Source organism: Vulpes lagopus, chromosome 2, assembly GCF_018345385.1.
Source record: "Vulpes lagopus strain Blue_001 chromosome 2, ASM1834538v1, whole genome shotgun sequence".
NCBI classification, from domain to species: Eukaryota; Metazoa; Chordata; class Mammalia; order Carnivora; family Canidae; genus Vulpes; species Vulpes lagopus.
In genome coordinates, this window is record NC_054825.1 from 92,431,343 (window position 1) to 92,454,482 (window position 23,140).

The 23,140-nt window shown below is 38.2% G+C and overlaps 1 protein-coding gene across 3 annotated transcripts in view; it reads left to right on the forward strand.

The window, feature by feature from the left end:
* PHACTR2 (phosphatase and actin regulator 2) overlaps positions 1-23,140 on the forward strand; it is a 124,735-nt gene that overhangs the window by 95,092 nt on the left and 6,503 nt on the right. For all 3 annotated transcript variants that reach the window (XM_041736597.1, XM_041736608.1, XM_041736603.1), the window contains 2 exons: positions 2,346-2,483; positions 15,980-16,056. In XM_041736597.1, coding sequence (XP_041592531.1) covers positions 2,346-2,483; positions 15,980-16,056 — 215 coding nt within the window. The remainder of the gene's footprint in view (positions 1-2,345; positions 2,484-15,979; positions 16,057-23,140) is intronic.

The following is a 23,140-nucleotide window of genomic DNA, read 5'->3' on the forward strand; positions in this document are numbered from 1 at the left end:
TCAGAGATAACCATTACTGACATTTCAATATATAGTTTGCAGAAATGCTCACATTTTCTGTGCAGTCTTAGAAATATTAAATAAATATGAAATTGAAGATCTGCCACTATTCCATGTGAGCTGGGTAATTTTTAAGTGAACTTGATCACCCAACCTGCCTGCTGCAGTGCTATATCCACATTGACAAGTGGCTTACCTCCAAGACTCAGACCATCATTTCCACACATTCGTCAAAATATAAATCTGATACCAGGTCCATCACTATTTTCTGTGTTGAAATAACAATAGTCTTTGTGAAAATTAAGCACTATAAGAGTTTACATTTCATTATATTTAATGATAAGTCTTTATTCAGTAATTCTTCAGATCTATCTTCACACCTGGATGAGCCAGGATGAGTAAAATATGACATCTATAGTGAAGTGTGTGACCTGACCCACATTTATCTGGGCTGGCTGGGGGAGTCCACAGCAAAAGCATTCTAAGGCAGGTAGAAGAAACTCTCCATTCCCATGGAGAAGTTGGAGACTGTGTTTTGAGAGTTTTGGGTTTTGATTTTTAGAGAAAAAGATCCTTCATTCATCAACCTCTTTTTTTTTTTTTTTCAAAGATCCTAACTGTCAAGTTAGGATCAAGCTGAAAAAGATTTTGTAAAGTAATTGCTAGAGAGGGTTCCCCTAACATTCGGTGGCTATTAAGTTACTAGCTACAGATAAGCAATAGCCCCTCCTCAATGTTCCAGGCTCAACCCTGCCATACGTAATAATATTTTCTCCATCCAGTTGGGCCCCTCCAGGAGGCAACAGAGCCTTCCCTGATCCCTGATCCCTGATTCCCACTTGCCTCCACTCTACAGAGCTCTCTGTCATAGATGCGGGATGTTCCATAGCACTAGTAGTGCAATCCTAAAGGGCAAGACTGGGTGAAGAATTTTTGACCCATATGGTCTTTGGTCACTTGCCTTTTGGGCACTCCCCAGAGGCAATGGTTTCTCTACCTCCTTAGCCCCACCTGCCCCAGAGAGGCAGTAAGAAGCTAGCAATAGAGATTGGACAACAACTAAAAGCAGAAGAGAATCACTTAGATCGTTCTTCCCTTAGCCCATTGCCTTCCAGGGCTCTATGAAGTTAGAAGGAGCCATAGTTGCCATACCCCAGCTCAAGTGAACTCAATGTGTAGACCCAGGCCTTGTAAGAGTCCTTGACAGACTTGAATGTTAGAGTATTGACCTAGTTCAGCTTCCGATTTTACTCAAGAGGAGACTGAGGCTCAGGGAAGAGGAGATATATATATATATATACCACAAAAACATCGTTTTTGTGTGTCATAGTGCTTCTTTTAAAAAAAAATTGAATTTGTGCAAATGAGGAACCGCTCCAAAGAGGACTAGTTAGACAGTGGATGATCCGGCTATATGTACAGGGCATAGATGGATAGAAAAGGAAATGGACCCCATGGGTAAAGCAGAGACCTGAACCTGTGATATCCCCAAAATGAGAGAGGCCACAAAAGCATGAACCTCAGGAGCAGAGAGTAGATGATGCCTGTCAGCCAGGGGCCAGGACTCTTTAGTCTCTCAGAACCATGTTTCTTAATCTCGGGCTTGGCAAAGGAGAGCAAATACACAGGGCCGAGTGGATTAAATATAACTATAAATTTGAATTTGACAAAGACCATAAGAGGAATCCAAGTTATTAGCAGTGTCTTAATCGTCTCAGCCTATTTTAAGCCATTGTGGCCCACTGAATGAACTCCTCCATGCCCCTGTGAATTTCTGCAGAACAGCTTTTGCAGCTAGGGTAATGTCAAACCTGAGCATTGGTCCCTAGTCTCTCACAGAAGAAGGAGGGTTTAGGCACACCCTTCACTGGACCGTTTCTTGGTCATAACTTCATGCATTTCTGAAAAGAGGTTTAATACAATAGGAATGGATCTCTCATTTCTAGAAGTTAACAGTGCTTTTGTCTGGACAATTCAGTCTCCAAACTAGCCATCCTATATCTGGATTGCTATTGTGTCTGTGTTGCTTCATGCTGCTTGTGTCAGGGATGACAGGTGCCTTTATGACAATGCCAGGCAAGTGGGGGGAAACAGCATAACGCAGATGGCTGCCAAAGCCTGTGACCTATCTAACAATGATGATTTTTATAGTCTCAGAATTAGGGCACGCTGCTTTCTGGTTCTCATTAGAAACTCCCAAGATGCTACTGACTTCTTTTTTTCCTTTTGGATATCTGCAAGTGACCTTATTTAACCATAACTTTGAAGTTTTCTATAGAAACCTTGCCACCGTGAGGCTGTCAATGGTTTCCTGAACTTGTCCTTTTCTCCCTGTCCCCCTGCAGCTAAGCCTGAGACCCACAGTGGCAGAGCTACAGGCTCGAAGGATCCTGCGGTTTAATGAGTATGTGGAAGTCACGGATTCTCCCGACTACGATCGCCGAGCAGATAAGCCCTGGGCCAGGTTAACACCTGCAGACAAGGCAAGGACCCTCGTGGTTTTAGCCATGATTTTATTTATTGTTTTTTTTTTAAGATTTTTTAATTAATTTATTCATGAGACACACACACACATACACACACACACACACAGAGAGAGAGAGAGAGAGAGAGAGAGATAGGAGACAGGCAGGGGGAGAAGCAGGCTCCCCTCAGGGAGCCCGATGTGGGACTTGATCTTGGGACCCCGGGATCCCAACCTGAGCCAAAGGCAGATCTCAACCACTGAGCCACTCAGGCATCCCTTATTTGTTTATGATTATAATGTCTTCTTGAAGCTTCAGTATCCACTACCCCCTCCTCCAACACACACAGGCATCCTAGGAGGCTAGATATAACCAGAGAGCTTAACAATCTTCTGCCTTTGGTTACTTAAGCTACTTACATGATATATTTAGTAATATCAATGAGGTTCTTTCAGCTAAGTCTCAGAAAAATCAGTTCTTAGTTACATGTAACCTGTCTGCATTCTTACCTGGATGGAAGGTAGGCTAATCCCACAGCCATAGTTTATCCTTACCCTTAGAAAATGTAATTTATACAAGTTATCATTTTAAACAGATACGTAAAAGAGTGCCTGGCTCACTGAGTTGGTAGAGCATGTGACTCTTGATCACAGGGTTATGAGTTCAAGCCCCATGTTGGGCCTGGAGCCTGTTTAAAATAAAAAAAAAAAAATTTAAATGATAAGATAAAATAAGGGGATATGTTAACAGTGAAAAAGATATTGATCTATATCAAGGCCAGCACACTTTTTCTATAAACGATCAGAGAAAATATCTTAGGCTTTGTGGGCTATCCATGCAGTCTTTGTTGCAACAGCTCAGCTCAGCTCAACTTCATGCCACATCCATTCTTAATGCTAGAGCTAGCTATTTAATTATATGCTGTGCTTTTTAGTAGGAGGTTTCACACTGTAAAGCACATATTGGAGATATAGATCAGAAATCATTTGTTTCAGGGGTGCCTGGATGGCTCAGTCAGTTAAGATCTGACTCTTGTGGGAAATAGCAGAGAGGGAGACAGAACATGAGAGACTCCTAACTCTGGGAAACAAACAAGGGGTGGTGGAAAGGGAGATGGGTGGGGGGTGGGGGTGACTGGGTGACGGGCACTGGGGGGGTGCGCACTTGATGGGATGAGCACTGGGTGTTATGCTATATGTTGGCAAATTGAACTCCAATAAAAAAAATAAGATTTGGAAAAAAAAAAAAAGAACTGACTCTTGATTTTGGCTCAGGTTGTAATCTTGGGGTTGTGAGATCGAGCCTTGTGTCTGGCTCTATGCTCAGTAGGGAGTTTACTTGAGATTCTCTCTCCCTCTCCCTCTGCCCCTCCCTCTGCTCTCTTGCTCTCTCTCTCTCCCCATCTCCCTATCTCTCAAATGGAAAAATTATTAAAAAAAAAAGAAAAAATCATTTCCTCATAAGAATAAATGAAAACCAGAGAGGAAAAAAATCACAAAGGAAGGATGTTTGGAATGAGAATAGAGGGAAGGAGGCTGGGAACAGCACCCAAGGGACCCAACGTTGACAAAAGGTGGTAGAACATGGAAGAGAAATGTCTGTGAGGTGGGAAAGGAGAATAAGACGTAGCCCAACAGCCTATGAAAGAGAAGAAGGTCAGGTCACAAGTGGTTAAGTCACATGGCAAAAGGAGGGATTTTAGTAGTCTGGTGGCTGGAAGTTTGACTAGTGGAGACAAGAAGTATAAAATACAACCTCAACAGTCTTGGCTGTGATGGACAAGTGATAGGAGGAGGAAGTCACCTGAGGGGTCATGATTATGGAGGCTGTAAGCTTCTATATATAAAAGAAGTACCGAGCCATCTTTTATCCCACAAAGAAGGAACTAAAAGAAAGGGAACAGTTGACTATATATTAGAAAGGTTGGTAAGTGATACAGTAGGGCATAATCAATGGAGCAGCAGGAAAACATGTGTATGTAGAAAAGTGAGGAAGAGACCCTAGAGGCTGGGAGGGAGAGCACAGACTGAGGAATGTGTCCTGATGCAGGAGACTTCTGCAAGGCAGGTAAAATCACTCAGGTTGAGGGCAGCCTCCGAGGGATGAAGAATATCGATACTCAGGCCATGTGTCAAGCTCACCGCCAGTCGGTACCTCGTTTCCTGAAGGAAATGTCAAGTTTATGAGTTACCAGGAATTGTGTAAACTACTTAGTGTGGTTTGTTGCCCTCACCCCTCTAGCTCCCTATGTAAAGTCCAGCCCCATGCTGTTTCCTAGGTGACCAAGAAGAGTGCCTGGCCTTGAGAGCCTTGTGTTCTACTCAGAGGGTATACTCATGGACACAAGTGCAGTGAGTGACAGAGTTCATGGAGCATGAGGGAGCTTGAGGGGGAAGGTGGGGGAATTGGGGGGCAAGCCCTCCCAGCCTTGAGGTGACCCTTGAAGGTATCTTGTGAAGCACGGTGTGGACAGAGGGAGCTACTGTTTGCCTGCTGCCCACCCCTCACGTCCAGGTGTCCAACAAGTTGCCATGGGGTGTGAAAAACATGTATCCCTTGGGAGCCCGCTCGGACAGATGTGAAGCACAGGTAACACCACTGAGTATCTTTTATCCTGATCACAGCCCTCAACCAGCAGCCCTCTGCTCTTCCCTTTTGTGCTCCCACTTAATTCTGAGTGGTTTCCACTGCTTTATCTGCCTTCCTTCTTGCACTTTCTCCTCACTATTCAGCAGCAATAGACTTCACTTATGTCCTCATGTGGTGTCTGATGCCCACAAAGAAATAGGAGGCTTTAGGTTAGATGCAGTCTTTAATGTTAACAATGGATGACATCTCTTTCTCTGGCGCCTGGGTGGCTCAGTTGGTTAAGTGTCTGCCTTCAGCTCAGGTCATGATCCCAGCCTGGAATTGAGCCCCACATGGGGGTCCCCACTTGGTAGGAGGCCTAGTTCTCCTTCTCGCTCCCCCTGCTTGTGTTCTCTCTCTCTCTCCCTTTCTCTCTCTCTCTCTCTCGCAAATAAATAAAATCTTTTAAAAAATGGATAACATTTCTTTCTCAACCCTAACCCTATCTCAGGTCTTAAACATTCTTCTGGCATTTTAATTTTTAGTTGTGAATTATATCACATGACAGAGAATGTATGAAACAAATGTACCATTTAAATGATAAAAAGAAGACAGCCTGGGATGCCTGGGTGGCTCAGTGGTTAAGCGTCTGCCTTCAGCTCAGGGTGTGATCCTGGAGTCCTGGGATCAAGTCTCACATCAGGCTTCCCGCATGGAGCCTGTTTCTCTCTCTGCCTGTGTCTCTGCCTCCCTCAGTGTCTCTCATGAATAAATAAATAAAATCCTTTAAAAAAAAAAAAGACACACACACACACCCTCAATTGCTTTTCCCTCTCTTCCATAAGGAATAACCACCACAACTTTTGTGTTAATCATTCCCTTTCTTTTTAGGAGTTTAACCACCTTATGTATGCCCCTAAACAATTCATATGTGTTTCTTAATTTTGCCAGTTCTGGAGTCTAAGTGATTGAAAGAGTACAGCCACCCATACTTCTGAGTGTTGCATCATTCAACCAACAAAAAAATCTGAGTTGATGCATAGGCGATAGTTATTCTTTTTCACTGGAGTATAATACTTCTTTAAATGTATAAGTCACAAAGTAATTGTCTATTCAATTGTTAATTATTTAGTTGGTTTCCAGATTTTAAATGTATAGGCTATATTCTAGGAAGATTGCTGTATCATCTTCAAGTTCACCGACCCAAGACTTTTTCTAGCATATATTCCTTGTGATGGAATTGCTGGGTCCTAGAATGTAGGGATGTTCAGCTAAATTAGGCAGTGTCAACAGCTTTCCAAAATGATGGCTCTGGTTTACCCTTACACAGCGAAGGTTAAAAGTTCTCATAGTCCCATATTCTTGCCAATATATGATGGTCAGTCTTTTTGTTTTGTTTGTTTTTATTGTTTTTTTACTTGACAACCTAGTGGTTATGAAATAACATCTCATTGTACTTATACTTTGGCTCTAATTATTTATTAATGAGATTGAGCATATTTTCATACCTCTTGGGCATTCAGGTTCCACTTCTGTGCTTGTCTTTTGTCTATTTTCTTTTGCATTGTCAATTTCTTGTTGATTCATAGCTCTTTATATATTCCAGTTATATATATTGCAAATACATATATATATATATATATCCCAGTTTATGACATTTCATCCTCTTTATGATTATCTTTTGACACAAAGAGATTTATTAAATTTAATGCAGTGCATTTATCTACCTTTTCTTTATGGCTTGTGATTTTGTTTCTTTTAAAAAATTCTTCCATACCAAAACCACTAAGGTGTTCTGCTATACTGTTTTCTGAAACATTTATAGTTTTGCTTTTCACATTTAAGTTGTTAATTTACCTAGAATTCATGTTTTTAGAAAATATAAGATATGCCTTGAACTCTGTGGATCATCTCTAATATGTTTTCTGGTTGCTATTTGCTCTCTAATCTTCTTTTGCCTAATTTTCTTGGCTTTATTTGGCCATTCTTTTCTAACTTAAGGTGGGCTCTCTAAACCATTAACCTTCTGGAGCACCTGGGTGGCTCAGGCAGTTGAGCATCTGACTAGGGTTCAGGATCCTGGGATGGAGTTCCGTGTCAGGCTCCCCCCTCAGCAGGAAGTCAGCTTCTCCCTCTCCCTCTGCCCTTCCCCCCCAGCTCATGCCCCCCACTCGTGCTCACTTGCTCTCTCAAATGAATAAATAAAATCTTTAAAAAGAAATAAATCATTAACCTTCTTCCTTTCTTTTTTTCTGATACAACCACTGAAGGCTATAATTGATTCTGATGTCAGTTTTTTTTCCAACCTTAGCTGTATATTACTATCATGGGGCCGGGTGGGAGCCCTTTGAGAATGGTGATGCCTGTGGGGACCTGGGTGGCTCAGTGATTGAGCATCTGCCTTCAGTTCTGGGTGGGGTGTGATCCTGGGGTCTTGGGATCCAGTTCCCACATCGGGCTTCCCGCAGGTTGCCCACTTCTCCCTCTGCCTATGTCTCTGCCTCTCTCTCTGTGTCTCTCATGAATAAATAAATAAAATCTTTAAAAATAAATTAATTTAATTAAATTTTTTTTTAAAAAATGATAATGCCTGGGTCTGGGTCCCACCCCTAAAGATCCTGATTTACATGGACTCTGGTATGACTTTAAATATTGGGATTTTAAAAGTATGTGGTCAGTAATGATAAAAGTTATGTATATTCTTAAAAACAGCATATGTTCTATAGTTCTGGGATATGGTGTTTTAAAAATGTCTGAAACTTAAGCTTGTGAGTCTCATTCAGAGTTTTTTACCCTTCCTTTTTTTAATTTAATTTAATTTTATTTTATTTTATTTTATTTTATTTTATTTATTTAATCTTATCTTATTTTTTGTCCACTTGGTCCCATACCAAGAAACCAATATGGGGTGGGGGGAGTGTTGGTTTTTGGTTGTTTTTTTTTTTAAGATTTTATTTATTTATTTGAGAGAGAGTGTGAAAGAGAGAGAGAAAGAACACACAAGCAGGGGGGGAGCGTCAGAGGGAGAGGGAGAAGCAGGCTCCTTGCCGAGCAGGGAGCCCGACCTGGGGCTCCATCTCAGGACCCTGGGACCATGACCTGAGCTGAAGGCAGACACTTAACTAACTGAGCCACCCAGGTGTCCCAAGAGAGGGATATGTTACCTCTCTCACTACTACATATATGGATCTTTCCTTCTCTCTAAAATTCCATTTTGCTTCCTATATTCTGTGGTTGTGTCAATAGATGTATCTAAGTGTAGAATAATTACATTCTCCTGATGAAGCCTTTATTATGAGACTCTGTTCAAGAAATGCTTTCTGTAATAAAAACTGTTTTATCAAATATTATTTTAATATAAAGGTGAGTTATTTTAGACCACCTTAGTGCTATGAATTCAGGCTATAAATCCATGTGAGGGCAACTTACAGATTTATATTCTCAGGATTGATTTCATTCTGCCTTACCTGATAAGCACCAGTATGATATTTTGTGTACTGTCCTCTGGGGATCAGACATTCTAGGCACCCTTCACTGAGGCTATGCTATAAGGGCCCCTCTCTACAACAAAAGGATCATTTATTAGACTTTCTATCTAGGGCAGGTTTCATCCCTGGTCTTCAGTATCTCACCAACCTATGAAAATGACCTCCTGCAGTCACCACATTTAACATAGCAAATGTCCTCAAGGTCAAAACGAATTTCAGTACTCTGCTTACTTCATTTCTCTGGGCTTCGTCTTCATTTATTCTTTTCCCTCAAAGTATTTTTTGCTTTCTTACTGGCTAATCAGTACATTTAGAATAATTTTAAAATGTTATATTTAGCATTTTAGTTGTTTTTCAATAGAAGGGCTAGTCAAGGCACCTGATGTGTTTGTTTTGTAAGGAATAGTGTAGGGGAGCCTGGCTGGCTCAGTTGGAACTGCCTTGAGGCAACTCCTGATCTCAGGGTCATGAGCTCAAGCCCCATGTTGGTTGTAGAGATTATCTTTAAAAATAAACTTAAAAAAAAAAAATCTTAAAAAAAAAAAAAAAGAAATGGTGTAGACCATTATACAAGTTTTCTTCCATTCTCCTCCCCTAGCTGTGGGCTTTTGGTTACTCACCTCTCATTTAGTGATTCCTTATTGACCTTGTTCTTGTTCCAGTCACCATTTCTGTACAGTGAACTTCTCAAAACTCAGTGGCTGAGAACGACAACTATTTTATTCAATCTTATACATTTTTGTGGGTTAGAGATTTAGTCAGGACTCAGCTGGGCAATTCTTCTGCTTTTCGTGAGGTTGGCTCTGGTCACTCGGTGTTACTCTGGTTGCTCTGGAGGGTTCCAGATGCTTCTTTACATGTCTGGTGTCAGAGAGGATGGCTCAGAAGCTGGGCTCGGTTGAGGCTGTCCACCAAAGCACCTACATTTGGCCTTTCAGCATTGTGGCCTCAGAGTGGTCAGACTTCTTAAATGGTAGCTGGCTTTCCCCAGAGCAAGTGTCCTAGAAGATCAAGGTGAAAGCTATATGGCCTTATCTGACCCCACTTTAGAAGACACCCAGCCTTACTCTACCACATTCTGTTAGTTACAAGTAGGCCATAATAAGATCAGCCTTGCTTCAGGGCAAGGGGAATTAGCTCTGCCTCTCAATGGGGGATTTTGGCAAGGTCATATTGCAGATGAACGTGTGAGCTGGAGGTGTGACACCGCCATCTTTTATAAATATAATTGCCACATCCACCATTCCCAGCTAGCTTGATATTCAAATGCTTAACTTCACAAAGACAAGTAGGGGGTGACCAGGAAAATGAGTAAAGATCACAGCAGGTGTAAAGTATGCAAGCAGTGAGAGTCTCAATGATTAAATTTTCCATATCCTAGAAATAGTTTCTAATTCATATCTGTTATTGAAAGGTTAAACTCATTCGTCTCTAGTTATAATGGAGACGATTTTTCTTTTTAACTTTGTGCTGAAACAAAAATAGATTTTTGTGCTGGACTTCTAAGCTGCACGGGAAGATGTATTTGGTCAGTTTTTCTATTGCAGGCCGAGCGTCTGTTCACGAGTACTTTAAAGACACATGACTGGCATCTCCCCTGCAGAGCAAACCTTGAGCCCCAGAGCACAGTCAGAGAACCCCTCCCTCCTCACATATGAGGCCGATTTTTTACCCTGTGACATTGTCGCTCCTATTTCTCCTTACACTGTGAAAATCTAAAGGGCAGCATTTTTTAACTGGATTTATATTGTAAATATTTTTTCTCAACAAAAATAATAATTTCTTTTAGAATAAAAAATATTTAGAATCATTTCTTTTAGACTAAAACAGTGTTAAAAATGAGAGTAATTCTTTTAGATAAAAAATGTCTTTTTAAAGATAGGTAGAAAAAATGCAACAATTTAAAATGTCAGTAATGTAATTACATTATGCATACATAAGTGATTCATGTTTGTTGGCAAAAATTGGAATATTCAAAAATATAAAAAGAAATAACAATTATAATGTACATCAAGGCATATTATTTTCTACCTAACACTGAAAAAAAATAAAGTTATTTGTTTTCTCTAGATGTTAGGAATATAATAAAATGTTAGTTATTGCCCAGAGATACTAAAACTATTAATGGTCTTAATGTATTTTTTTATTTTAGAATGAAAATAATACATGCTAATCATCATTATTATAACAAGTATTGCTGGATTTCTGTTGCTTTTTACTGTAAAACACTTCCTAAAGCATAATGATCAGGTTAAAGATAGTGTATTTTATTCGATGAGTATATATTTTATTCTGTAAGTAATATATTTTATACCAATTAGGTATAAAAATCTATAACTTATCTTTCATGTTTTACTTTTTATTACTTTTGAACTGTATATCCCATTTAGAGGGGAAAAAAAAACTGTTGGAACGCAGTATTTCTACCTCTGCTCCCAAAATAAACACTCAACTTCCTGCCTCCCAAAGGATCTATCCCTTCTCTCTCTTAGTACTATGTCTTAGCCCCACTAAGGTATTACTTTGCATTATTAAAAAATCTTTGAAGTTCAAGTATAAAGAGAAGGGATCAAGAAGCAGTCAATAAACAATAGTACTATGTCTTAGCCCCACTAAGGTATTACTTTGCATTATTAAAAAATCTTTGAAGTTCAAGTATAAAGAGAAGGGATCAAGAAGCAGTCAATAAACAATCAATGCCCTTTCTATGAAAACACTGTAGAGAATCTCATATATATGCTAGTCTTATTAAATTGCTCAAATTGGGAAAGAGAAGTGGTGGGAGAAATGCCTTATTAATTGTGAATTTTTTTGTCCCCTCCCTTATTAATTGTAAATTTGATTGAGCTTAATTCACCTTTTAAGATACCATTTTTAATTTTAGAATTCTTGTATTTGAGTAGAACACTAGAAACATACACACATACAGTAAGAGATAGTGTCTATCAGTATCTGTGCTCAAGTAGATAAATGACCCCTAAGATGACAGGACAGGCAGAGCCAGAGAAGGCCACCTTCCTGGGTAGGTTATGGGAGCTCCATCCATGGTAGAGATGGGAGGGCAGGTTTTGGAGCTGGGCACTTAAGGGTTTGATTTCTGATTTGGCCACTTGGAAGATGTTTGATTTTTGCCAAGTCATTTGACTTTGGTTTCCTCGCTAGTAGAGCCACTTACATCCATCTTGGGAATCAGGTAGTATATCCATAAAGTTCCAGCTCATCGATAAGTAATAGTGCTTACCAGTGTTACATTCAGGGTAGGCTTGATAACCTAAGCTTTGTTCCCCATTGGTGACGTTTTCACTGTGCACTGAAGGCTCAGTTTACAATCTAGTCTAAAATTATCTAGTGAAAGAAAATTGAAAATTCAGTTGATAGATGGGTTTGTCCAAGAAGTTATTCAGTAATTATTTATTAAAACCTTATAATATATTAATAACTGTCTTAGATACTGAGTACATAAAGATGAACATAGTACCCTTCCAGGAATGCACTGTCTAAACAGGTCACAGGAAAGACTGAGATTTTAATTCTATGCAGAAATATTCTTGGCCTGTTCCTGGTTGTCCTGCAGCAAAGAAGAGTACACTTACCTACACATGGCATTGAGCTTGATAAGTAGTCAAGAAATTGCCACCTTGTTCCATATCAGATTTTTATCAAAGAAAGAAGCAAAAAAAATATCAAATGATGGGATCTCTAGTTAATCCTGGTCTCACAAGTTAACTCATGTTATTTGAGAAGGCAGCAGGGTCCATTTTTCAACAAATCACCTGTTGCTTCTGGCCAGGTGGCCCTTGAGCAGACTGGAAGAGATTAAAGAGACCTTCTAACACTAGTTATCACTAGTCAATTTTAAACTTAGTTTCAGTCATTTTTCTTTCCTTTTTCCTCTCTGTAATTCTCATGGTATCAAAAAATACAGTGTATTTGGTCTCAGGGGTGTTGTTTTGTTTCAATCTTAGAAATACCTGGTTCCTAGGGTGCCTAGGTGGCTCAGTCACTTAAGCATGCAACTCTTTTTGGCTCAGGTTATGATCTCAGGGCCATGAGATGAAGCCCTGCGTTGGGCTCCACATCCAGGAGGGAGTCTGCTTGAGATTCTCCATCACCCTCTGCCCCTCCCCCACTCTTGCATACAGGCTCTGACTCTCTCTCTAAAATAAGTAAGTAACTCTTAAAAAAAAAAAAAAAACCTGGTTTTTGCTCAGTGACTTACAGTGTTGGCCCAGTTCAGCACTGTTCAGGCTCCATTCTCACTAAAGCAGCCTAGCTCTTTCTATCCTGTATCTTTCTACAGAATCAGTCCCATTTACATTTATGGGAAGAGTCCTTATGCACTCTAGTCTTATTTGCATAGAAGGGAATTAAGGTTATAGTATCTATATTTTCTGAACATAAAGGGTCTTTAATTACTCCTTTCCTCTCATAACCCTGTCAGGAAACCTGCTCTTTAAATAGTAAGAGGAAGCAACTCTTGGAATAAAATTGTGGTAGTTCTGAAGTGAATTTTTTAAACGAGTATTGCATTTCTTTAATTGCGTATAGTCACATCTTGCTGATGTGTATTTTCAAACTACCAGTCCCTATAATTTCACATTGCATTCATTGCCTAAAACTGACTCATTATTCCTAATTACAAACCAGCATACACAGCATGGAGATCTGAGGCAATTATCTGGATGACTTAGGTCCTGAAGCTCATTTCAATGGAAAGACTGTGGGACTTGAAGTATGAAGGCCTATGTATGAGCCCCATCTTTGTCCCTTAGCGCCCATTTGATTTCTAGCAAGTCAGTCAGTCTCTCAAAGCCTGATTTTATTATTTGTAAGATGATATGGTGTTCAGGTTATCAACTCCTTAGTGACTCAACCATCTTCTTTTGCTCGACACTTCTGAGATGGCTCCTTCATTCTCACATCTGTGCCTCTTGCTCCTTGGCCTCTCTCTCCAACCCCATGGCATCTCATCCTCCCAGGCCTCTTTCTGTACCTTGGCTTTCTCACAATGTGGTTTCCTGAGAGTAGTCACATTTTTTACACAGCAGCTAACTTCCAAGAAGAGGAAACAAAAGATGCAGGCTACTTAAGGCCTAAATCCCAGACTGGCACACCCTCACCTCTACTGTGTTCTGTTGTTTAAAACGGTGGGAAAATTCATCCAGATTCAAGGCTGGAGAGTTAGACTCCACTTCTTGATGATAGAATTATAGTCACATTGCAGATGAGCATGTGAGATATGTCCAAAATTCTTGAACTGACTTTCTCAAGAAAAATACTTATGTATACAGTCATAAATGAATTGTAGATGTTACTAATGTAAGGGATGTGTAGTACACAATTTACAATTAAAAGTAAACTATAGGGTACTCTTTTTTGTAGATTCTATATCTCAATTGATTCTAAACAAATGCTTTCATTGACTTTTGCCAGACTCTTAGATTGGTAGCCAACCTACTACTGAGAATAAGGACTTTGCCTTATTTGTCTTTGAATCTCTTTTAGTGACATTATCTTCTTGCACATAGTAGACTCTTTAAATAGCAATGAAAGAATTGTTCATCACAATCTTAAACTAAAATTTAATTCATCTTGGGGCACCTGAGTGGCTCAGTCAGCTAAGCATCTGCCTTCGGCTCAGGTCATCATCCCAGAGGCCCGGGATCGAGCCCTGCATTGGCCTCCCTGCTCGTTTTCTCACTCTCCCTCTGCTGCTCCCTCTTCTTGTGCTTGCTCTCTCTCTCTCTATCTCTCTTTCTCTCTCGTGTGCACTTTGTGTCAAATAAATAAAAACTTTTTTAAAAAACACAATAAAATTTAATTATCTTTCAGAGGTTTCATAGTAACAACATTCTATTAAATACTTACAATGTACAAGGAAAGCTCTTTCATATATGCTCTTAATTAAACCTTATAATACTGTGAGGAATTCTCATCCCTGTTTTCAGAGGGGAAAGCAGGTTTTGGAGCAAAATAATTCACAGAGGGTCACATTACTATTGAATGCATAGATAGGACAACAACACATGACTTCTGACACCAAGAGTACTTTCTACTTCCTCTATTGAAATCTTAAATTCAGAGGAGAAATTTAAAGTGAACATGGAAATAGAATTCTCTGCCACTACCCATATTAAAATAACTTCTTTTCAAGTAAGGCTTTCTGATAGATGTTAACTGGCATTAGTATAGGGTGCGTTCCTTGTTTCAGCTCCTAGATTAGGTATCAGTATTTACAATGAGTATGACAAAGTATCCTCACTGTTGATCTCCCTTGTGAGACAAAATGGATGGTCTTAACCACAAGGGACTCAGGCCCACAAGTATCTCTCTGCTTGCTTTGTCTCTTTCAGAACTCAGTAGCAAGAATTATTGCCCTAGTTCCCAGCCACAGGTTCCTCATAGAAACTGCAGTGGCTGAGGAATACATGTAAGGAGATGAGACGATCTGTGACTGCAGGATTTAAATAGAACACTAACAAGCATGTTGGGGAAAACTTGTATATTGCAGAGTGACAGTCAGTGATGGGAGGAGGCCAGAGAGGGGCCTCAGAGGCTCAGGGCTTCCCTCTGTCTTTTCCCTTTTTCTAAAATTCGTTGTTTTCCAACCACAAACTAGATTTTCATATATCTCAGTGAAGTCATTCTCTGTGGTTTGTAGTATTCTCTGTTTGGACTGCAGAGTCTGTTTCTCATAGAGGTTAGGTTATGGGGATGTTTTTATTAATATTTTTTCTTTACATGACAGATAAATTATTTGTAGAGAAATCAGGAAATAAAGAAAAATACAAAGTAGAAACCAAAAACCATCCATGATCCGGGCACTATTATTAATAGATAACTGATGTTAACATTTTGATGATTCCCTCAGCTTTTCAGCTTGAAGGATGTAAGCATCTCTTCAAATCCTGACATCTACATGACATGGGTTATGTGTCTGTTAAGTGGTGATAGTAATCACATCCAATTATACATTTTCTTTGAGTGTCTTTAAGTGTTGTGCTGAAATTTTTCATTCTGATTGAACTTTCAATATGCAAGAATAAATAGCAGCTGCTTTTTCAGTAGGTCTATGGCAGCTAGTCAAAGCCAAGTGGCTGTGAGTGGTATGAAATGCAGAAGTTTCATAGGAAAATGACATTGTTTCTCAGAAAATCTTATGATTTTCTATCCTTGTGGCCATTGAAGGTGGGGGATATATGTGACTCAGACCAGACCCCAGGATGAGTTTAGCAAAGGCCTTCTTCATCTCCTCCTTGTCAATGACACTTGAAGGAAATCTGCCCTGGTTTTAGTTTGGCTATAGCAGGATATTGTCTTACCTTTACCTAGTAGAAATGAGGATCTTTTTTTACAAGACACTTCTTAAAAGAATGTCTGCTTTGTTAATGCGTATATGCTGGGGATTTATGTGACCTTAGTAACAGTTCTGTTTATCTATTTTTTTTTCCTATTTAGGCAGCAATAAGGAAAGAACTAAATGAATTTAAAAGCACAGAAATGGAAGTTCACGAAGAGAGTCGACAGTTTACAAGGTAGGTGAGCAAAATGCAGTTCAGCATATTTTATGTTCTGTCTGTTTTACCACAGTTAACTTTTTTTTAAATACAGATGAACATAACACCATCTAATGAACATTTCTAAAATTAAGTCTTCTTTTTTTCTTTCACAGAAGTCTGAATCATTCCAAAGGGCTATGTGCTGGTTTCTTTCTTAGTCTTATTTTCTGGGCCAGGAGACAAGCCTTAGAATCATTTATTCTGTTCTTAAAGAGACTCAGTTGAAGTTTTATGCCCAGAAAAGATGAGAGAGCCACTATGGGCACCTGTGTGTCTGTTTGGGGCTCACAGTAGACATAACTTAGAGTAGATAGAAACTCCGTTTTCAAAAGACCTAAATTAGACTAGGAATCTAATTTTTACTGCTGCTGCAGAAGATTACAATCATCCTACCCTTTCTTCTCCCAGTACCCTTTGGTTTCAGTTTATTCCTCTGCGAAAACCAGAAGGGACCTGAGTAATCATACAGTCTGACCGCCCGCACCGGTCCCCCCCGTTCCCAGCCCGCCTTCACAGGTGTTCTGTTTATTTCTCTCTAACGTGTATGTGCTTTGCTTTCCTGTAACATGTATATTCCAAAAAAATTTGCATGTCAATTAAATCTTTAAGAATTGAATTGTTAGAATACATAACAGGACAGATGATTACTTGAAGAAGATCACAGTAGGTCTTTTTGGAAAGCAAATACTGATTCCCTAGGCTCAAAACAGCCTGTGCAAGACAGGCGTACATTATAGTGCCACTCTATCCACAGTGATTCCTGTTGGTAGTGGTATTCCATGCTGAGAGCATGTCCCATTAAAAAAAATAATAATAATGGTATAGCTTCATAATTTAATAGCAAACCCCTTCCCTAAAGTTGGTAGGGGCCTCCTTGCTCCAATGCTATTACTCCTATGATAATGTCTGGTATGCAGAAGAAACTCCCCTTTCTTTTAGGGGAGTTCTATTTGTTTTTGTTCCTCCTATATCATGTTTTTTTATAAATGCATCCAGGGCTGTTAGCCATCTGAATTTATAGGATTTTTCTCTATTTGAGGGCTGCATCCTATCCCAATCAACTCTTAGACCAGTGACATACCCATATCAAGCCAGACCTATTGTCTCTGCCTTTTCTCCCTTCCACTTGTGTGGGGTCAGTGAAAGTTCATACTGATATTTGACTCCTGTGGTCATACTACTCCAGTAAAGTTGATCATAATAAGGTGGCTGAATATTTATGGTGACATCGAGTTGGCTGGGACCTCCCGGTAACTGAAAAAATAGCATGCGCACGTGTTTGTGCTTTTGAGTCCTGACCCCTGAGATATAGTGACTGCACTCAACATACTCTATGTCATTCAGGATAGTTTGACTTCTGCATAGTTTTCCTAGAAATCATAGTATCTTATTACCTCATTTTCATTTGATATAATTATATGAAGAATAAACTAAAATAGAAAATAATAAAATTTTTAAAATGCATTTCTCTGGAAGTTCTCAGTTTTATGAAAAAATATACATTTACACTGAAAGAGGTTCTTTCTCTTCTATTGTATGCTATGAACAGGTAAAAAAAGGTTACAAGGAGAATAAAGGTCATCATTGCATCTATATTTGTTATGGGCACGAACGATATATTCTAATAAAGCTTCAAACAGTATAAAAATCCTTCAAATAAAAATGAAAACACTCTTCACTCCCTTCTTCCTCAACTTCACTTCTGTTCTCATAGCTAATCACTGGTAAAAGTTTGTTTTAGATCCTTCTAGACATTTTTCTGCATTTATAAACATGTAGCTGAATATGTATGATCTGCGTATATGTACACATGCCTTTATGTACATCCTCGGAGCATCTAAAAAAGCTGTCCATGTTAGTATATCTTATTCATTTGAATGACTTTATGGCATTTTATAAATAATATACCATTAGTTATCAAATAATTATTCTAGTGGTAGATGTTATGGAATTTTCAGTGTTTCATTAGTAAAACAGTGACTTGACTTTCTTTGTAAGTATATCTTTGTGCATACATTGCCAATATTTTTGTACTAGTACCATGGGTGGATTTGCTAAGTCACTGGATATGTATTTTTTACATTTTGAAAGATGCTGCTATGTGACCTGCAGTTTATGAGCAGTCCTAGTGTATCACCCTCATCAGCACTGGTGGGATAGGACAATGGTGGTGGTGGTGGCAAGGGGTATATAGTCTAAAGAATAAACAGCAATATTTTATTTTGTTTATTTCTATAAGGTTGGGTATTTTTATATATCTTTATCGACCATTTATTTTTTATTTTTTATTTACTTTGGTGAGCTTTCTTTTGGGTTATCTTTTTCATGTGGATTAGTAAAAACTCCTTAGATATTGTGAATATTGATTCTTTATTATATATGTCACCATACTTTTCCTCAATTTGTTGTTCATGTTTTAACTTTTTTCCTAGGTCTTTTGTTTAAATTTTTGCACATTCAAATGTGTCTATATTGTTACTTCTACTTCATTGTCTTGTGTCTTCATTGTACTTTTACTTCTTATGTCTTGTGAAGATTATAGAGTATAAGTCTATTATCTTCAATTTTTACATATGCTTTTTTTTTTACACTTGGACTTTTCATCCATTGGGCATTTATTTGTGTGATTCAAGAGAGTAAACTAACTTTACTTTGTTCTGACTCAGTAATCAGGATGGATGGATAAAGAAGGTGTAGCATGTATATATATGATGGAATATTATTCAGTCATCAAAAAGAATGAAATCTTGACATTGTAACCATGTAGATGGAGCTAGAATGTATTATGCTGAGTGAAACAAGTCAAAGAAAGACAAATGCTATATGATTTCACTCTTACATGGAATTTAAGAAACAAAATGGATGAACATAGGGGAAGGTAGAAAAAAAAAGATGGAGGCAAACCATAAGAAAGTCTTAATTATGGAGAACAAATGGAGAGTTGAGGGAGGTGGTAGGGTGATGACCTAAATGGGTGATGTCATTAAGAAGGGCATGTGTTGTGATGAGCACCGGGTGTTGTATGCAAGTGATGAATCACTAAATTCTACTCCTGAGACCAACAACACACTATATGTTAACTAGAATTTAAATAAAAACTTGAAACAAAAATAAATAAATAGATCAGTAATCCATTGCCCCATTTATTTCTCCCTTGATGTGAAATTCTTCTTCTCATATACACATGAATCAGTTCCTGGATTCTTTATTATGCTCTAGTGATCTGTTGCGTATCTATACACTATGTCACACTGTTTAATTAGAGTAGATTTGTAGTCCGTTTATATATCTGGTAGGGTATTCTTTCACCTTCACAATTCCATTGGCTATTTTTCTGTATTTACTCATCTACAGAAATTTAGAGTACTTGTATAGTACAAAAGTCTATCGATATCTTTATTGTTTAAGTAAATATTAATAGATGTAAATAGGGATGAGCTGAATTTCAAGAGAAAATTATAGGCTTTTTTTTTTGTAACAAGGGTAAGATTTAAAAGTTTTCCAAAAAATATATTGATTAGCACTCTTTAAAATGTCTATACAGATAAGGAAAAATTAAATATTCATATCCCTAAGATAAATATGCCTTGCTTAAGTACTCCTTAAAACCTGGCAACAAAGCCAACATCTGCTGCTTTTTTTCCACTAATTTGTATTACATCATTAGAGTTGCATTCCAGCAGAGAAATCTTTGGCTCTAAGACTTAAAAAATCATGCTTACAATTTTCAAATTGTTTTCAGTATTTCTTTTAAGAGGAAGATGGTTTGGTAAACACTACTGAGTCTAATCAAAATAATACCAAAATATGATGTTTTTACATTTAGAAAATTGCTTATGTAGAAGATAGTGCTGCTCTTAGCACCAGCTACCCTTGGAAGGAATATACAGGCTGTGGATCATTACCTATCCCTTTAAATGCAATCTAGATACAGAGCAGCTTACTTATTAGCTCTTCTTATTAGTGCCAGACATTATCTCCTTATATCAAGTAAGCCTGCCATTCAAAACCTAAATCTATTAACTATCTGCAGATTTAGAGTGGTTAATAAAGTGGTTGAGGCAGCCCTGGTCTCTCTGCCGAGGCATCTCTTTATCCAGAGATAATCTTTCACACAGTGTTGTATCTAAGTCAGCACTGGAAGAATCAAAGAGTTTTGGAGAGACTCACAAAAAGCTGATAACATTGGTTGCCTCTGGGGAGGAGAATTGGTAAATAGGGGAAGGCAGGAGAAGGAGGTTTTTCACTATGAATTTTTGGAATACGAGCGTTTACTATCAAAAACAAATATTTAAAAGAAAAATAAAGGATCCATTCCCTAAGTTCTCTTTCTGTAAATGAAGATTCCATCATAGTAGCTTTTTTTTAATAATGTGCTAGCACTAAAATTAACTGACATCTTTGATCTGCAGCAGTGAAGAATTAGAGTGATCCACCCTTTCATCTAATTCCCCTAGTTTCTCCTAGTATTTTTTAGATGGCTCTCTGGCATTGTAATGCATTCTGGGGCCATGAAACAAGGGTGAGGCCTAGTGGTTCCCATGAGACTTTATCCTGTGGCCTGAGAGGTACCAAGTTCTAACCTTGGCTTCTTAGAACACTCCCTGCTCATCTGGCCACATCCAGTGTTTTCTGCCACCAATAGCTGCCTGGGTCACCCAGCCCACTGTTCAAAACTCAAAAGGCCATTTGACAGGCAATGTATTATTTAATAGGATTATTGCATTCTAGAAGGAGATCACCATAGCAAAGTAATGCCACTTTCCTTTCCATAGTAAATGACATTTTTACAATTTAAAATAATTCACTAAACTATAAAGATAAATTGTATGAAAGGTCAAATTTTACTTAAAAACTAAATTTTAAAATGGTTATAACTAAGTGGTAAGATTATGCATAGTTGTAATCTTTAGGATATTCTCTGTTTTCCAGAATTTTTTTTAAGTGTCCACATGGACTAGATTTATAATCAAGAGAGAATACCACTTTTATAAAAGCAAACTTGAATTCTTAAGTAAGAGTATTTTTTAGAGTGTGAAGTGTAGGACTTTCATGTTTATAATTCTTTTAGCTTATAAATTATTTATTTGTTATGTTAAGCAAAGAATCATTGAATTGACACTCTTAGAATCAAAGTGGGTCTCCAGAGATCACTGGCATATTGTTAAGGGGAAAAATCAGGATACTGGTAAAGCTGTAAATAGCAATGGTATGTTTTATTTAAAATTCAGATACAGGGATCCCTGGGTGGGTCAGCAGTTTAGCGCCTGCCTTTGGCTCAGGGCATGATCCTGGGGTCCCGAGGATCGAGTCCCACATCAGGCTCCCTGCATGGAGCCTGCTTCTCCCTCTGCCTGTGTCTCTGCCTCTCTCTCTCTCTCTCTCTGTGTCTCATGAATAAATAAATATGATCTTTAAAATAAATAAATAAAAATAAATAAAATTCAGATGCATAGAAAAAATAGGAAATAACATCCATAAGCTCTTAATAGTTTCTTATTAAATGGAGTTATAGTTTGGGGGGGCTTTTTTCTTTACTTTTCCAACTCTTTTAATGTGACTATGTTGAAATAGGTGTGTGGGTGTGGGCATGTATATTTAAAGTAATTATCTTGTTCTATACCATCTTGAGTGATGACTCTCACATAGATTTACAGCTAAACTGCTTTTCAGCTAATAGATATGCTTATCAAAATGTGACGTAGGAGCAGTTATGTGTGGGACTTCAATCAAAATAAGGGGTGCTTCACAGGGGAATGATGAAGCTTTTTCTGTAGTGATGTTCTCTTCCATGGGTGCTGCATGTATCCAGACAGAAACTTTAAAAAGTTGCAAAATGCTGCTTTAACCACCAGAGTTGAAAGCATATAGCTGAGTGTTTGGAATCATAAAAGCCCGTCCAGCATATGGTCTGACTCCTCAGGTAGATTTAGGAGCTGTGATTTAAGAGAACCTGCTTGTTTGTTTAACATGTATTTGCCTTGACAATGAAACCCTTTTAAATAAAGGAGAAATGAATTATTCAGGATTTCTGTATCTATCAAACAGGTCTAAAGTATAGGAAAGTAACATTTTACATTTGTGAGTAATTTTCTATTTTCTATTACCTGAATGATTTTCAAGAAGGTAAGTATTTATATATTAATTTGTGGAGGACTCATCTTTATGGAAAAGCATGATCTTTACCTGAATTCTATGACTTAAAAATAGTTCTCCTTCCCCATTCACTTCCTCTTAACAGTATGAAAAATAAGAGATATGTATTCCAGTTTTAATAATAAGAAAATATAGGTAACTTCAAATTTAAGCCTCCGGAGAGTTCTGAAAAAGAGTGGACAAAAGCTTCAGTATCCTTAGGGCTTCAACTGGAAGCCTAAAGCCAAACTGTCATTCTGTCAGATAGGCAAACTTCTTAGGAGGTAAAGCTGAACTTCTCATATTTCAAAATGAGTACATACCATTGAGTAGTAACAAATGTAAGAACAATTTACATTTTCAGTACCTCTAACCATAAAATTTGGAGCTGAATTTGAAGAAAAGATGCCTGATTTAAACAGAATATAAACATCCTTTTCTGATATGATAGTAAGAAAATATATGAGGTTTGTTTTGTGGGTTCTTTTTTTTGTTTGGTTTTTGGTTTTTGTTTTTTTAAAACCAGATCTGACAGTCCATATGAAAAGAGGGTACATTTCTGACCCTAGCTTTGTCAGCATATTGTTGCATTCACACTATCGGTTGATCACCCTCTCTAACAGGGCCCTAGGAGCTATGCCGATGACCTATGACCTTCCAGCAATCCACATGTGGAATTTGTTCTCTAATGGGATCCGTGGGCAAATAGTGCCTGCGGGAAAAACAAAAAACTTTATCATGTCCTCCTGCTAATTTTGGGAAATTAAAAGCAGGACGCTTTCCAGGAAAATGCTGAGCTTTAGAACGTTTTAAACCTCTTCTGGTCCACTGACTACTCACTTTGATCTCAACTCAGTAATTTACCTTCTTCATCCCACAGACATTAGAACATTAGGTGGGAAGATCAAACCTGTCATGTCATGTT